At 35.3% G+C, this 18,215-nt stretch overlaps 1 protein-coding gene across 1 annotated transcript; it reads left to right on the forward strand.

The window, feature by feature from the left end:
* Positions 1–4,056: 4,056 nt before the first annotated feature.
* Positions 4,057–7,272, forward strand: LOC121735678. The gene is made up of 7 exons (XM_042126579.1): positions 4,057–4,078; positions 4,694–4,807; positions 5,494–5,568; positions 5,768–5,842; positions 6,698–6,769; positions 6,888–6,983; positions 7,196–7,272. The coding sequence occupies exons 1-7, from the start codon at positions 4,057–4,059 to the stop codon at positions 7,270–7,272; spliced, it is 531 nt and encodes a 176-aa protein (XP_041982513.1).
* Positions 7,273–18,215: the final 10,943 nt, after the last annotated feature.

An 18,215-nucleotide genomic window follows, 5' to 3' on the forward strand; every position in this document is an offset into this window, starting at 1 on the left:
CTTTAAGGGTAACGGTATTATGAAATCAGTTATGAAGGTTTTTTTTAAACAGAATATGGCATCTATGCCACAGCAACGCGTGGCCGGGTCTACTAGTGAAATATTAAAATTTAGACTTTTAAGATTTAGGATTTTGCAACAGCAAAATTTACAAAGCCTTAGGCGATATAATTATTGAAGTATATAAATCATAATCAAAGTCAAAGCTGGACCACTTAGACGCTAATTCTATTTCTAGACAATTATTTTTAAGTACTAACGCCCGATGGAACAAATCAGGGTTAAAATTAACTATGGGCTGTCACGTTCTCTCTCTCATTCTTCGTATTATTAAATTGACATCATATTTAACCCTGGGTTAACTTTAACCCAGATTGGGGCAAGTGGGACCATAGGTGTCATAAAGCCAATTTGCCCAGAGGGTTAGTAAAAATTTGTATGAATTATGACGTCTAGAAATGTAATGAAAATAAATTATTTATTAAACAACATGCAATTATTTCTACCTATAATCAGACAGGTAGCACGGCATTTTTGGGCATTGACAAATCTGACTTAGAAAAACAACTTTCTGGTTGGTCAACAGTACCTCTACCATGAGTTTAAAGCTATAGTATTTATCGATACTCGATACCGACTAGGTAAATATTTAGTATGGCGATTTTAGTTCCGCAAGTGACCGCTAGAGGCGCTGTAAAATTTGCCATACTAAAAATTAATTGTATTTTAAATTACCCACAGATATCAGAAACAAATTACCTGACTGGTAATATAAACAATACAATACAATACAAACAATACAATTGGTAGTCGGTATCGAGTATCGAAAAATACTATAGTTTTAAGCTCATAGTAGAGCTACAGGCAGAAATTAAAACAAAAACAGAGATGGTTATTTCATCCAACAAAGTTGATATAGATTAATAATAACATCTGCAACTCCGTTGAGTCAAAATCTGTTGATCGCGCGGGAACCGTACAATTTTTAGGGTTCCGTAACCAAAGGGTAAAAACGGGACCCTATTACTAAGACTTCGATGTCTGTCCGTCTGTCTGTCTGTGTGTCTCCAGGCTGTAACTCAAGAACCACTATAGCTAGACTTTTGAGGTTTCACAGATTGTGTATAGCTGTTGTCGTAATAACAACAAATACTAAAAACAAAATAATTTAAATATATTTATATTAAACGGGGGCTCCCATAGAACAAACGTGTTTTTTTTGCTATTTTTTGCTCGATGTCAATAACGGCAACACTTAGGCACTTGAAATATTTACGAAATACCTACTCAGTTTTTTTTAAATAAAATTAAAATAAATGAAATAATTAAATAGCCATATAAAAAACACAATTTTCAGCCTATTTTTGCTCTATTTCGTTCTTCGTGCGTTTTTTTTTTATGAAATAAGGGGGCAAACGAGCAAACGCGTCACCTGATGGAAAGCAACTTCCGTCGCCCATGGACACTCGCAGCATCAGAAGAGCCGCAGGTGCGTTGCCGTCCTTTTAAGGGGTAATAGGGTAGGGTAGGGATGGGAAGGGAAGGGAATAGGGGAGGGTAGGGATGGGAAGGGAAGGGAATAGGGGAGGGTGGGGATGGGAAGGGAAGGAAATAGGGGAGGGTAGGGAAGGGGATTGGGCCTCCGGTAAACTCACTCACTCAGCGAAACACAGCGCAAGCGCTGTTGCACGCCGGTTTTCTGTGAGAACTTGGTATTTCTCCGGTCAAGCCAGTCCATTCGTGCCGAATCATGGCTCTCCCACGTATAAAGTTGGACGTTTTTTCACAACAATATCTATACAATGTCATTTCCCTTCTTTTAAAGTATCTCTATACCAAATTTCATACAAACAGCGTGAACAGGTAACAGACAGGCACACTTTCACATTTAAAATATTAGTATGTTAGTAATGACAATTAGGATAGTCTCCAACTATTTGTATATCCTAGCGAATAAATAAGGTCCGTAATTTACCCGAAAAGCAATTCGGTTTTACGGTCTCCTATCTACCTGCAGATCTACTAGCGTTTGTTAAACTAATAAGTATTCTGTGCTAGCGTGTAAATTACTCGACATGAATACATTTTCAATCACAATCTCTGATTCAGTTACTGCCTCTAGCGTGAAAACATTGCAGTTATAATGTACGAGTATACTTAATATTATAAAGCGGAAGAGTTTGTTTGTTTATTTGTTTGAACGCGCTAATCTCAGGAACTACTGGTCCGATTTGAAAAATTATTTCAATGTTAGACAGCCCATTTATCGAGAAAGGCTATAGGCTATATTTTATCACGCTAAGACTAATAGGTTATAGGAGCGAAGAAATGGAGGAAGTGTGGAAAAAACCGGGGAAATTATTTAAAAGGGCTTAAATTATTTAAAACTACTGGTCTTATTTGAAAAATTCTTTCAGTGTTAGATAGCCCATTTATCGAGGAAGGCTATAGGCTACATTTTATCACGCTTAGACTAATAGAATTACAAATTACTTCAATAAAAGTAAGTGTTAAATAAAATTTTAATACTGTACTAACGGCTACCTATACATTTTAAGTTTTAACATTTGGAGAAGCAATAAAATAAATCTTTGTCTTGTTTACAATATTAATGAGTTCAAATTCAAAAGAAGCGTGCCGACTTATTATCATTCACTAGCTGTTCCCCGCGATTTTTAAGTGAAATATAGACTATGAAAAGTACCAATAGTAAGATCATAAGATGACGAAGATGAATGTAATTTGCATGGTAGCATATAATATGCTTTCCGTTCTTAAAACAACGCCGAGGCCCCCAAACTGGTATCTATAAGGGGTCAGGTCGAGTTCTCTCAGCACCTTCTGAACTACGGTCTACTTACGGTTTACGTACGACCCTTACTTTTTGGTAGGATATTGGACACTATGTTTTGAATACATACTTCTCATGAAACCGGAATCACCATTTAATTAATTTTTAAAAGTTTCCTCGATTTCTCATGGATTCCCTCATCAGATCACAACGTTTGTGAACATGATATCAAATAGGAATGATAGGAATGATACACTAAACACTAATTATTTTTTTTCGATAATCGGTTCACAAACGCTGGAGAAATTTTTGTATTAATCTAATAAAGTAATAACATATTTAGAGGTTTTCTGACTAAATAATAATATAATAGCTCAATATAATATTTTAGTGGACAGTATTGCAAAAGTAATTTAATCGTTGTGCATTGTGTGTGTCCTTCAAAGAGACAAGCTAGCCTGCCCGTGAAGCCTCGACGTCGGTGATTCCTTTAATTTCCGGTTTTTCCAGGTGAGTAAAAACTTTTTTACTGATATTACAATGCCTCCCTAGCGGAGATGATAAGTATATAACAATCGAATTACCGTTTGTTTACAATCGATCATTTCGTAATACTTATCGTAATATTAAAGTTTTAAATTGTGAGGGTACTTGCTATATTTCTACGGTGGCATATTAAAGTTTAATCAAAATTAAATCCTTTTTAATTGTTATACAATTACGTTTACTTAGAATTAATGCTAAAGTACCATGAAATCAAAACTTTATAAATACAGCATTTTGTAAACTTAAAAAAAAATACACGGCTTGAGCAAATTGAGCAACTAAAATTGCTGAACGTACTTATTTTTATTATATTTGTTAAATTTTTATAACTTAATAAGTTTTCATACGCACTTACGTTTTACGACCAACTTTACGATATTTTTACGGATTTTTTCAATCGGCGTACACATAAAAAGAAACGTTATAATATTAACAAATATTATTTCAGTGGCTAGTGTTCGTATGTCATATTTTGTGCTTATTTTAATGGAATTAAGTGGCATATATTTGTATTTAATTTTATGTCATCTAAAACCTTTTAAAACAGGTCAGTGTAATAACAATATAATGATTGTTTAATTTTGCAACGGCTTTTAAATGTGACATAATTTTTTGCACAATAAACTACAACGTAGAAAACTCTAAATTACTCTCATTTTTGTTCACTCAGAACTGTATCTATAGGTTGGCAAGTAAGTAATTGCGTATTACACTCATAGATGGCTTCAGTTGAATTTTTAGGTTTGCAGACGTGGTACAAATTATTGTAAAATACATGTTGTTATTTAATAGCAGCTGTTATCGGTAAAAAGAGTTTTTTGACAGGTTGCGTAGTTTTCGTTTGGCCTTCGTTAAAAAATGGAAAATCAAAAGGAACATTTTCGTCATATGCTTTCCTTTTTTATTTCCGCAAAGGGAAAAACGCATAGCAAGCTCATAAACTTATGTGCTTTTTATGGTGACGAAGCCTTAAAAGAACTACAGTGTCAAAATTGGTTTGCCAAATTTTCATCTGGCGGTGGAGTTGTCTACTTTGAATACTTTGAATTCTTACCGAGACCGAATGATTAATTCTTATTTCTACATTGAACAACTCACAAAATTAAAAGCAATGCAAAATTAAAAAAATGCAAAGCCACACACATCTTTGGTCATTCGGCAAAAATTATTGGAGCTTGGTTGGGATGTTTTGCCACATTCACCATAATATAGACCTTGCACCATCTGATTAGTTTTTGTTTCGACCTTGCAAAACTCCTTGAATGGTAAAATTTTATGGATATAGGAAGTATGAAAATATGGATATTATTTTAAGTTAAAAGTATATCATGTAGGACTGACTAAAATTATATTTAGATAATTTCATAGAAAGTTTGCCAAAATATGACGATATCGAAGTAGAATTTACTATAGAAGCAGAAGGCGGCCCTGAAACTACTACAACTAAAGTAGTGCAATTTACTAATGCATGTGAGTTTAAAATAATAATTCTTTAATGTTTATTTATTACTCTAAAACAAAATTCAAAAACCAGTACTAACACTTTTTATTTTGAGAATTTACTTAACTTGAAATAATAGCTCTATTAAACTATTAAAATTCAAAGTTCTGTAAAACAAAAACACTGCTTTTTAAATAATCGGACCACATTTTTTTTATATTCAGAAGTTTCCTAATAGTACATCTGAGAAACCCTAACCCTAAAAACATAATGATGACTTATTTTAATCATAACTTAAACTAGAACTATATTTTAAGATGAAATAATATCATTTGGTATAATTTCAATTTGCTACTGTAAATTTACTTACACCTACCTTAGCTCACTGCACATATTATTCTAATATATTCAGAACAAAATAGTGCTTCCTCCATCGAGTTTATAGTCCAAGAGCCAACGTCACATTAATGTCGAACCCGCAGCTGTATTTTAGACCCCTCGCTAAGTGCCTTTGAGAAGCTATGTTCTATTACTAACACGTTATTATTATTTTGGTGTTTTTAATATATTTATCTGTACTTACTGATATTATAAAATGGTTAATTAAAATTTTACAGTAAAACACCAAATTATTAATCGAAAAGTTATTTATATTTTAAAGTACTTAAGTGAATTAAAAACTATTTTAATCGATCTTCTACATATTTCATTATAGATAAAAGGCAAGTTATTAGTGTAGAAGATCTGAGAAGGTTATTTCAAGAAATAGGTGTTGGAAGACGAATTTTGAGTAAGTCAATATTTTTCGTGGCATAAAATTATTCGTAGCATAAAATTAAATTGAATAGTGTAATAAAATAAAACTCAAAGTATAGCAGCTACCAGACACATTTAACCAGTATGTGAGTTTAAAAAAAAAGACTTAAATAATCTTAGTATTTCGTTCGATTTTTTTTTTTATCTAATATAAATTTGAATTTTTAATACAGGAGAAGAAAATAGTACAACTACAACAGTCGCCCCTAAAACAGTCACAACTATAAAGGTCGCTAAACAAGCCGAAGGTAAAAAAATATTAAAAATAAGTAGGTACCTACCATCGAAGAAATTAAATCAAAAGCAGTTGACGGACGGTCAAATGGTCGGGTTATGTCAATTCAATAATCAATAATATATTCGTGATCTGACGGCTGAGTTTGACATAACTCGACCAAATTACGTGTAGGTCCGTCATCTGCCTATGAATTAACTTCTGTGATAGTACATAATATTATAATAATTATTCATAACATACGTCTTGTAATATTTAGGGCCAACCCACACGTACCACAACCACACTCGCAACGACAAAATGCCGTCAAGCAGTGGTTATGTATCTCCCTGCATCTTTTTGTAGTTGCGTTGTGACTTATGGTACCGACAAAATGTCGACGTGGGTGCGTTGTCGCCAGTAGTTGTGATGTGATTACGTACGAAGGTTAATGAAACGGAGCAGGGGAAGAGCGCGGGCTGTGTGCGGCGCCGCACTGTCATTGCATCGACGCAACGTTGTGGTTGCGATGTGGTCGGCCAATAGTTCGCTTGTGGTTGCGATGTGGTCGGTATCACACAAGTGGTTGACAACAACTGCAAAATGTGGTAAGTGTGAATAGTGCAGTTTACTTACAATACGAAATATACACCCGACCACGTGGTGTGGTTGTTGTTGTCGTGCGGTTGTGGTACGTGTGGGTTGGCCCTTACTAAGGCCAAGGATTCTTATATTTCGAATGCGGCTTCTATTGAAGACAATATTCATACTCGCGTATGAATATTGTCTTCAATCGAAGCGGTATTCAAGGTACGAGAATCGGAACATAGATATGACTTCATACTCGCTTTTGATTACTATAATATGTAATTATTATTATTATTTTTAGGATCGGATGATAAGATGGTTCACATGAAAGACCTTAAAATGGCTATAAACGATTTAGAGGATAGGCTTATGGGTAAGATATACCTTCATTAATTACTAAAAATGTCCTACAAATTGCAATAGTTTTTATTTTCATAAATATATTTTTAATTTCATAAATCATAAATATTTAAATTTTATTTTAATTTCAGAACGTTTCAATAGTTTAAAGTTCAATCTAACGTCGCCGTCAACCAATGAGACAGTCTCTGCAAAAATATACAACATAATGGATTTTATAAAAATTGGTGGGTTCCACAGATGAATTTTATTAGAAAACTAATTAAACTATGCGCTACCGATATGTGACGTAATTTTATTTTCGTAAAAAATATGAGCAGGGTAATTATTATTTTGTACCTTGCAAAAGCAAAGCATAGGCGATACAGTATACATTGACTGCTGCGTTGCTGTCGCAAATTCATGGATTTATAATTTTATATGTTACAATATTTTTCAGGACGTGGAGAAAAATCACCCGATCCTCGTACGGATAACTTAAATTGGTTAAAAATAAAATTTCCATTCAAAAGCTAAGACTTGTTTAAATATTATGTCATAATCCATACCTACTACATTCGTATCTATATTAATATTATAGATGCGAATATGTATCAGTCTGATAACTCTTTACACCAGAACCGCTGAACCAATTTTTCTGTTTGATATGGGTCCCTTTGAGTCCAGGGAAAAAACGGATACTTTTTAATTTTTATCCCGGAAAAAATATATATTCCCGCACGAGTTACGACAAACGAATTTTGGCGCATCGGAGTTGCGGACGTCAGTCTAGTAAATCAAATAGTAATCAATTTGAAACAAAACAGCAATTATTTAAACGCCGACCTCTACCGTTCAGAAATTCGTGGTTATTTATGAGCATGTTAAGGTTTGCGAAGTCAAATAGTTCAAATCGCTAACATACTACAAATGCGTACTAATTTATAATGCTAAGAAACAATTTGTTTGAGCTAATGATTTAGAAAGGTCGTTTAAAAATTATCTGATGTGATTATTGTTACTGCTTCCGTGACTCAGTTTTAGGATTTTTTATAACTAACAAGTTGATGTACTGTATGATTTGTTTGTTACTTCTTATAGAACTTTTACAATTTCTCCTGGTACCAAGATTTCCATACTTAGGCCTACTTGCATAAGTGTGGGTTGAAACTCGGTTAAACTATAATAGGTATGTCATAATATCACATATCAAATCATCAATAGTCAATCTTAGGCGTATCATTAATAAAATTAGGGGGCAAACAAGCAAACGGGTTACCTGATGGAAAGAAATAATTACTCTACTTCATTCAATTTCAGTTAAGTAAAAAATATTCGTCTCTGATTGCGGCTGTAAGTTTTGAAATTCTTGCATACTTTTTCTAACTTTTTACAAGTGGTTAATGGAATCAGGCGTTACTTTGCGGAAATCCATAGCTTAAAATTTAGTTTGTTATTATTTTAAGCAATATTCAATTGACGGACGTTGTTCGTAGAGTCCACATCCTGAGGATGCTCCGGTGTTGGGGCGAAACGCGCGTCGAGGTTTTCAACCTGCATGGTGGTGAGGGCCTTGCACGGATTTGCCGACATTGTTGCTTGTGTGGTGGTGGTGTTTGCAGATTCTTGCAGGTGTTGGAGGAGGGAGGTGCTGTACGCATGCCTATGCGTACACTCACTCATTTACTTAAAGGTGGAAGTTTATTTCGCGGAATATTGCTAAAAATACTAACAAACGAATGTTTTTACAAGTGTTATGATCTATTCCTTTAATGGATCTCATCCCAACCCGTCTTAACGTTAAAAACACGAGTAATTTAACATTTTCGCAACAAAGTTATCGATAATTTCTTGACCCCTCTGATCCTCGTATCAAATAATATTTCATGATGCAACTAAAACAAGAAGCCGTTTTGAACTTTAGCTGAACTTTCGCTGTCCAATCTACGGTTGGCTGGCTAAACTATCTCAATTAGCGGCTAGATGGATGAGTATAATACCAGAAGATTGCAGGGTTAAGCGTTAGCTGGGGGGTTAACTGTTATGGGCCATAGAGGTAATTGTAACACTCGTGTCAGGGTCAACTTGGATCGATTCCTAGATCGAAGCCGAAATTGGTTGGTTAAAGTTATTGTTGGAGCGTGATCACACTGCAGTGTTGCGTTTTTAGATAGAAAAACGCAGCTATGTGGCATACGAAGCGTATGCCACATACCCGTAAAGTTAATATACCTAGCGGAATAGAGCAACAATCTCGAGCTGTCAAACGAAACCGAAATTGGTTTTCATCTGTGTGTAAAAATATGTGTACGTATACACTTACACAAGCATGATTGAACATGAATTCTATGATATTAAATTGTCAACGTGCGGCACGTGCCGTCAAAAAAAGAGTGCTGCTGTCATGTATCACACGTTTCTTTTTACCACGCAGTGTTATTGATAGTGACATCTCTCTTGCTCAGGCCTTTGTTTCTCTATTCCGCTAGGTATATTAACTTTATGCACGTACCTGCGTTACGACAACGCACGTCAATATCAAGACAGTGACAACGCAACGTGTCATATTTTCCCCTCTTTGATAGTTGACATATTTAAACATTATATTTTAAGCGTAGAAAAATATATTTTGGAATTAGTTCCTTATCGCGCATTGCGCCTTGGGCTAGCCTGAAAATGTGGTTACGACACTTTTTATTAGTACCTGCATGGTAGGGGCAGAGGGCGTTGATAGTATTCCTGTGCGTCAATGTTTTTGAGAATAAAGTACAGCAACGCGTTGTTAGTATTCCTGGGCGTCAGTAGATGGCGTTTTTTATATTTTTTTGAGTGTATATGTATACAGGTTTTTTGAACATAAGAAATAACTTCGTTCCATTTTTTATATTATATACTTTTCTTAACAATTGTTTAGTTAAATCAAACTCTATAATAATAATAAAAAATACATACAGCCGAACGTATTACCTCTTCTTTATTGGAAGTCGGTCAAAAAATACAAAATATTCGGCAGATAACAACATCATTTACGATTTAAAACACCAAATTCATGTAAACATGTTGACGTGGGAGAGCCATGCTTCGGCACGTATGGGCCGGCTCGACCGGAGAGATACCACGTCCTCACAGAAAACCGGCGTGAAACAGCGCTTCCGCTGTGTTTCGCCGAGTAAGTGAGTTTACCGGAGGCCCAATCCCCTACCCTTTTCCTTTCCCTACCCTCCCCTATTTCCTTCCGTACCCTCCCCTATTCCCTTCCCTACCCTCCCCTATTACCCCTTAGAAGGCCGGCAACGCACCTGCAGCTCTTCTGATGCTGCCAGTGTCCATGGGCGACGGAAGTTGCTTTCCATCAGGTGACCCGTTTGCTCGTTTGCCCCCTTATTTCATAAAAAAAAAAAAAACAAATAATTAAGAAATGACTCTACTATACTGTTATAACTAATACGTTAAAACTTAGTATTTTGTATCTGTCAGTTAAGCACACATGCAACGTCTTATAAGACTGGCAACCAGTAACCACCAAAGTATTTCGTCTACGCTACACAACAGAGACAGAGATATACACCAATTTTGTCACTGTCACACGTGCCCCAGCAAATTGCAACAATAATTTATTGTATTTAAACCAACAGTTTGTATTAAAGCATTTCGTCATCCAGTTTAGTAATATCAAAATGTCTCCCTAACTTTGTTTCATACGATATGTTAGAGAAACCTTTACTGAAAATAAAATTAAGGCGTTGTGAATTATATCGTAATACTAGCTGTCCCGGCCAGTTTCATTTCGCCCATATTATTTTATTGGAGTGACTAAATAAGTATGCCACCATGGCAACGTCCATCGCTATCCTGTCAAACAAACAATGGTCAGTCTCGTTTACTATTATTCATTCAACAAATGCACTAATCAATATAAAAAGTAGCCAGTAGCCGATTCTCAGACCTACTGATTCTGCATATAAAATTTGGTAAAAATCAGTAAAGCCGTTTCGGAGGAGTACGGTAACTAACATTGTGACACGAGAATTTTATATATAAGATTTAAGCACCCCATTATCTATATATATAAAAATGGATTTTCAATTGTGTTAGTAACGCTAAAACTTGAAAACTGCTGAACGGATTGGGCTAATTTTAGTCTTAAAATATTCGTAGAAGTCCAAGGAAGGTTTTAAAGTGACACGAAGTTCATCGGGACAGCTAGTATTATTATAAAAGTTATCTAATTCGCTCCCCGTGTCATACAACAAAGTCTATGAAGAATTACTCTCTGAATAAAACGGCCTAATAAATCCAGCCCGGTATCAATTTAGCAACAGCAAGTACCAAATCACTTTGTCCGCTGTACACAATTTTGCAACTATCAAGACACGTTGTCCGCGGTAAGCGTGCCGGTGGCGCGCCTACTCGTCGCACGCGCAGCGCAGTTACCGATTTTTCATTACTTAATAGGTTAGAGCGCGCCTTAATACCGCACTGATAAGAGATAAGGCAATTCAGGTGAACGTTAGATTTATATAGTTTAATTATTCACTACCTGGTTGTGCGTTGGGACAGAGGCTTTATTTGAGACTGTATAGCGAGGCTATATTGCTTTCTTGCGTTGCAGTGCCCCTGATGTTTAAGGTATGGTAAGATGACAAGCGCTGAACGCGCAGTTTTATAAAGCGCGTTTACAACTATTTACTAGATTCAGTAAATAGCTAGATTCAGTAACTTGGATGAAACGACAAAATATAGAGGAAGATAGTATTTATTATGACTGTCATATTATCATATGTATATGATAATATCAGATAATGTGTCAGTTATATGTATAAAAATATAATGTGAAGTAGATTATGTAATCCGACGGAATATGGTTGTCCTTTCTTAACAGCTGTAGTTGTAGTGTAGTGTAGTGCAAAATAAAGTAAAAACTATTTTTTTAAATTAATCAAGCCTTTTAATTTAAAATTATATCACAAGTCACAACTAAGCAAACAATTAGGACACAAAAGCTCGTAACCAGGAAAATGACGTTGAACTCTTTTGTATGAAAATATTTTCTTTTTAAAGTATTTACGTTAAAATATTTAAAAGTAATTATAGACTTTAATTCATTACTCAATTCATTCATAATATTTCATCATTGCAAGCATATACGGGCATACGGCCCTAACGGCGGCACGTTTGCGTTTATTTTTTTTTTCACAAAGAGAGAATACTACATAGGTACTTAAATAAAAAAAAGTTTACTCCTTATGAAGTGACCATTGTGCATCGATTTTTTTTGGGATAAAATATGTTATTGTAAAAAAATTAACACCCTATTTTTTGGTTTAATGGACTCACCTAATGATACCTAAGCCCCAAAAAAAAATTGGCAGGTAGGTTTAATTGCACCCTGTATATATATAGTAGGAAGTAGGATTTCGCCCGTATTATTTTATTGAAGTGACTAAATAAGTATGTCATCATGGCAACGTCCATCGCTATCCCGTCGCACAAACAATGATCGCCGTCAGTCTCCAGTTGTAATAATGTACCTACTAGGGCATGGATACCGGTAATCGGTATTATCGGAAAACCGGTAATACCGCAACATTTAGACCATTTTTAAATACCGGTGCTAAAGAGAAAATTACCGGTTTTTCGGTATTTTAGCTTTAATGTATTTTTGTACACAATATTATGATTTATGAAACAATTGAAAACTGTATACCAATACACTCAAAATCAACTGCTAGTAAAATAATAGTTTTGCTGTGTGTGTGGGAGTTCTTTGTTGGCATATTTCTTAGTCACACTTATTATTATAATAATGTTACGTGCTAGGGTTCGAAGGATTTGGAGAGAAAGACCTGCTGACTCTTATGCTGTGTATCTCATGAAGAACATCTGGTACTCTCGTTCTTGGGACAACTATCTGAAGATAGAACTATCTGCCGTTAGTCTTCTCCCATTTTCGAGAGAGTATTCCATTTTGAAGTATCAGACTGTCCCAGTGCGCCCAGTACACTCCAGTTTTCTTCCATGTGATGATGTGCCGAAGGTCGTCATTTCTTTCTTGAGCCTCCCTCATGGTATTATTTTCCCAGAGACTCAAAGGACTTGTTCTATTTAACTTTAACTTTAACTGTTACTTCGTTAGATTCCTGCTTAACACAATGTTTGCAGTCTTCCGAACACGGCCTTCGTGAAAGTGCATCGGCATTCCCATGCGCCTTTCCGCTGCGGTGTTCCGTCTTGAAGTCAAACTCCTGGAGCTGTTCATGTTCAATCCATCGAGCTACTTGACCTTCTGGATTCTTGAATTGCAGTAGCCACTTCATTTCTGAAAAGAAATGATGTTTCTTCAGTTTCTGAAAAGAATCTTCAGAAGTCTTATCCCAACTAAATTGTCGTTAATCTTATGTCAGCCGATGTAATGGTTTGGCTATCTCCGAGAATCCCTTAACAAAATGCCAGCATGAGCATAGGCTCAGGAATGCTCGCACTTCGGTTTTTTTCTTAGGGTTTGACCAATTTTAAACTGCTTCCAGTTTCTCCGGGTCTGTCTGGATTCCATCACTGGAAACTTATATGTAAATGATAGTCGTTTTTTTAATGTTTAAATTGTTGGTTAAGTATACTTAAGGAAGATTTTTTTTAGTTATTTGTTTAGTTTAAGGAACAAAACACTGTTTAACTTTAAATAAACAAGTTGATTTTAATGTTTTTTTTTTGTTTATTCGATTAAATTAAATATAAAAATATAAAAGATTTAGCGCTTTTTTTAATATACCGCAAAAGTACCGAAAAACCGGAAAACCGGTTTTTGAAAAATCAATACCGGTATTATACCGGTATTGCAAAAATTCCCAATACCGCCATGCCCTATTACCTACTATTATTTATTCAACAAATGCACTTATCAATATAAAAAGTAACCAGTAGCCGATTTTCAGACCAGACAGATCTAACATTGTGACACGAGAATTTTATATATTAGAAGAAGATTTGAAGTCTTTTTTTTTATGAAATAAGGGGGCAAACGAGCAAACGGGTCACCTGATGGAAAGCAACTTCCGTCGCCCATGGACACTCGCAGCATCAGAAGAGCTGCAGGTGCGTTGCCGGCCCTTTCAGAGGGAACAGGATAATAGGGGAGGGTACGGAAGGGAAGGGAATAGGGGAGGGTAGGGAAGGGAATAGGGTAAGGGATTGGGCCTCCGGTAAACTCACTCACTCAGCGAAACACAGCGCAAGCGCTGTTTCACGGTTTTCTGTGAGAACGTGGTATTTCTCCGGTCGGGCCGGCCCATTCGTGCCGAAGCATGGCTCTCCCACGTATAATTTAAAAAATATATCAAATTAATCACAGAGTTATTAGAGCCTGAAAAAGATAACTACATATTTTGGTTTATTTAATTATTATTAAATTATTTCTAGGTGAGTACTCAGGGTACTCTCATAAAATTATAAGTAGGCATCATCAATAAAAGTAAACGAGTCTTGAATTTAGGTCAAAAATTCATATTTCTCACACATTTAACGACAAAATTATAAAATTTAATAAAACTTGTTAAATCTTAAAATAAAGGAAACGTGTTTAAATAAAATAAAATTATGCCTTTATGTCGTAGTGCATTTAAATTGATGTCTCCGTTTTATTATATCACATATATTACAAGTGTGAGGGTCTGCGCAGACGAGCGATTTTCTGTTACATTCGCGCGTATATTCGCGCGCGTCTCTTTAGCTTATTTCTCTTGTGTTGACAAGTGACAAGTCGTTGGTGCAATGAATGAATTGAAAAATTTACGTTTTATTCTAGGTGTTTAAGCTACAGTCATGCAGTATTTACTAGTAACCGATATTGGCTACATGAGATTAATGGCGAGCTTTCAAATTCAACATTCGTCCACAGTCTTCATACTAATTGCAGAAACCGTATGCACGCTTTTCAGGGAAAATTCTGCTGTTTATTCTTTGTCGAGACTCAAAGCATTTAAATAAAAAAGTAATTAATAGTAAAGAGATAACAGACACTCAAACAGACAATTTCGTGTGTATTAAATGCTGTGGTTAAAATATTTAATTTCTCAATGACAGAATTCTAGAAGATATGGATTGTAGGCTTTATGCCATATTATATTAATGGACGCTGTTAGGCATTCGTGTACTAACCCACACAAAAAATACGTATTGAGTTATGAATGCAGTTATGTTCTTTAGATGATTTAGAACAAGACTGCATTCAAAATTTAACGACAAAAAATTGTGGGTTAGGACACTAATGCTTAACAGCGACCATTTATAATATATTATATTGGTAAACGTATGCCAAAATGTCCAAAGTCGCCGACCACCGCTACCAGTCGCTCGTTTGCACCCAGCATTAAATTCACGTGAAAACAAGGGTTCATATCTTTCTCAGTCGTAAAAAAATATAATTTTTATTACCCTTATAATTACAGGCCCGATTTGCTCTCGATTCCCCTGGCCTCGTTAAATTACTAAAAAGTTCAATTCATTGTATAATTACTTGTCATATCGAACGAGAGCACTCGACTTGATCTTGGAAATTTCCAGAAATTGCGTAACTCGTAGCTGTAGCTTCATAATCGGTTATTTTAAGAACAAAAATGTAAGAGATATTTTGGGTATTTATACATTTATCATAAAAAGTTGATTTTGGCAGACGTGGAATCCATACTAGAAAAGATAATACGACCATCTACAGTTATTATAGTATCGTATAAATAATCAGCCAAGTGTGAGTCGGACTCGCGCACGAAGGGTTCCGTACCATTACATAGCTAAAAATAGCCCAAAAATTGTAATTTTTGTATGGGAGCCCCCTTAAATATTTATTTTATTTACATTTTACTATCCATTATTAAAGTACAAATATAATTAAGGATTTTGTAAAAATTTCAAGCCTAGCTATAGCCATTATTGATATCAAAATTTGATAGCAAAAAAAATCAGGTTTGTTGTATGGGAGCCCCTCCTTAAATATTTATTTTATTTTGTTTTTAGTATTTGTTGTTATAGCGACAACAGATATACATATTCTGTGAAAATTTCAGAAGTCTAGCTATGGCCGTTCTTGAGATACAACCTGGAGACAGACAGACGGACAGACAGACATCGAAGTCTTAATAATAGGGTCCCGTTTTTACCATTTGTGTACGGAACCCCTAAAAACAACGGATTGCACTCTGGGAGTTTCAGCAGAAGTGAAAGTAAACAGTATATAAGTATACAGCTAGAAACACAGCAGAAGAAAGAGAGGGGATATTACTCGTACTCCTTTAAAAACACCATCTCGTGCCCCTCCGTCTTACGATTTTCGATTAGGTTATGGGACATAAGCCTGAAGGGAGTTTAAAAATTTTTTCCATCACAAAAGTGCACACCGCCGCTAAAAAGTCGTTTTATAGATACATTTTATAATAATACAGGCTTTTTTTGTTTTATAATAAAGCTCTTATTTTTAACGTTGGTTCGTACCTTAATGGGCAAATAAATTTTTGTTTATTTATTTTACGGATGTTTTAGACTCAAGTTATAATCTTAGTAATTCTAGTACAGACTACAGAAGCTATTTGCACTAGGATCTGTGATAAGGCGGTAAGGCTGCATAACAATCTGTGGTGGGTGTGGTCGGTGAGCGTCTAAGGTCGATCGAAATTAAAAGTGTTGTTGAATAGATCCAATAATTGGGTGGCCTTACGTTGGAATTATAGTTTTCGATAATAAGCACGTAAAGAATGCAAAACCACACTGAGTCATTTTAATTAATAGGTACGTGTTTTACGTGGACTTAAGTCCTTCTCAAAGAATAAAACCGCAAAATATACTATTATATAACGCAAATAATAATATTAGATAGCTTTTATGGCTACAGGTGACCTATATAATAATTATTTAAAAGTTATATACTTATTGAGGCGAATTAAATAACAATTGCATTATTCACCTAGTCAAAATAAATATTTTTTTAAACAAAAGCTAACTTTTCGTCGAGTAGAATAGTCAGGACAGAAACTACTTCTTAATTTAGGTTTCTTCGGTATTTTTCATACTTATAAGAAATGCTATTACATAATATATAAATATAATTATATGCACTCAACTCATATAACCAGAATCTTGTCTCTGATCTCAATCAGTATAATTAAATATTGATTATGACTCGAGCAATTCATCTCTCCTTGATCAGAATGATTCAAAGGCCGCCTCTTACAAATTCAATTTTGCTCAGTAATGCGTACACTTCAACAATTTCCTGTAATAGCAATTAATTTATTTAATGGCAATAAATAGTATAATAACAATAACAGTCGACAATAGTATAAAAACTGAAAAGTAAATTAATGGAATATTTTGTGTCGCATAAAACTGGTAGAATCTGCGTACACTATAATATATACGTGCTTTCTGGAAGGAACTACAATCCAAGACACATCGAAATACAATATACTAAGAAAACGTAATTTTCGTACATCCACTGTTTTGTTACACCAAAAATATAACAATGATAACGAAACACCTACCACTCTCTCAGAGCATTGGTATTGCCGAGGTCATTTCCCAGGATACTTGACAACAACCTGCGCGCCAAATGACGACCTCCGCAGCTCGTCTTACTCAAAATTTTAAACTAAGGGTCAATTTAGGCGCGACGTGACGCGACGAGGCGAGGCGAGGCCCGGCGCGGCATAAATTTGTATGGATTTGACAGATTTTAATTGCGTGAGACGTCTTGCGAATCTAACAAATCCATATAAATTTAGAAATGCATCTACGCGTCGTCGAGAAGTACTGAATTGCCAGATTGCGTGTGACGTTTTGCAAATCTGTCAAATCCATACAAATTAAGAAATTCATCTACGCGTCGCGTTGCGGTCTAAAATTGACCCTAAGCTTTTTCGTGGTATTTTTAATACAGTTTTGACGTGGGAGAGCCATGTTTTGGCACGAATGGGCCGGCTCGACCGGAGAAATACCATGTTCTCACAGAAAACCGGCGTGAAACAGCGCTTGCGCTGTGTTTCGTCGAGTGAGTGAGTTTACCGGAGGCCCAATCCCTTCCTTACCCTCCCCTATTCCCTTCCCTTCCCATCCTTACTCTCCCCTATTACCCTATTCCCTCTTAAAAGGCCGACAAGGCACCTGCAGCTCTTCTGATGCTGCGAGTGTCCAGGTTGCTTTCCATCAGGTGACCCGTTTGCTCGTTTTTAATGTCATAAAAAAGAAAACAGTTATGTTCCTTTAGTTGGTATTGTATTTCGATACCATGACGTTACCAATGGCTTTGTAAAGTCATCGGCATTCATAATTAATTTTTACTAGGTTGTATCTTTAAATTACTATTAATCTTTGCAAACCGTTACGGTGTGCGGCGACGCTAATCATTTCTAGGTACCATTTTTATTATAGTTAATAAAGCTCTCAATATATAGGCCATTTTAGTAATTGGTCTGTTACTGTAAACTGACATAGTT

This window comes from Aricia agestis, chromosome 17 (genome assembly GCF_905147365.1).
Source record: "Aricia agestis chromosome 17, ilAriAges1.1, whole genome shotgun sequence".
Lineage (NCBI taxonomy): Eukaryota > Metazoa > Arthropoda > Insecta > Lepidoptera > Lycaenidae > Aricia > Aricia agestis.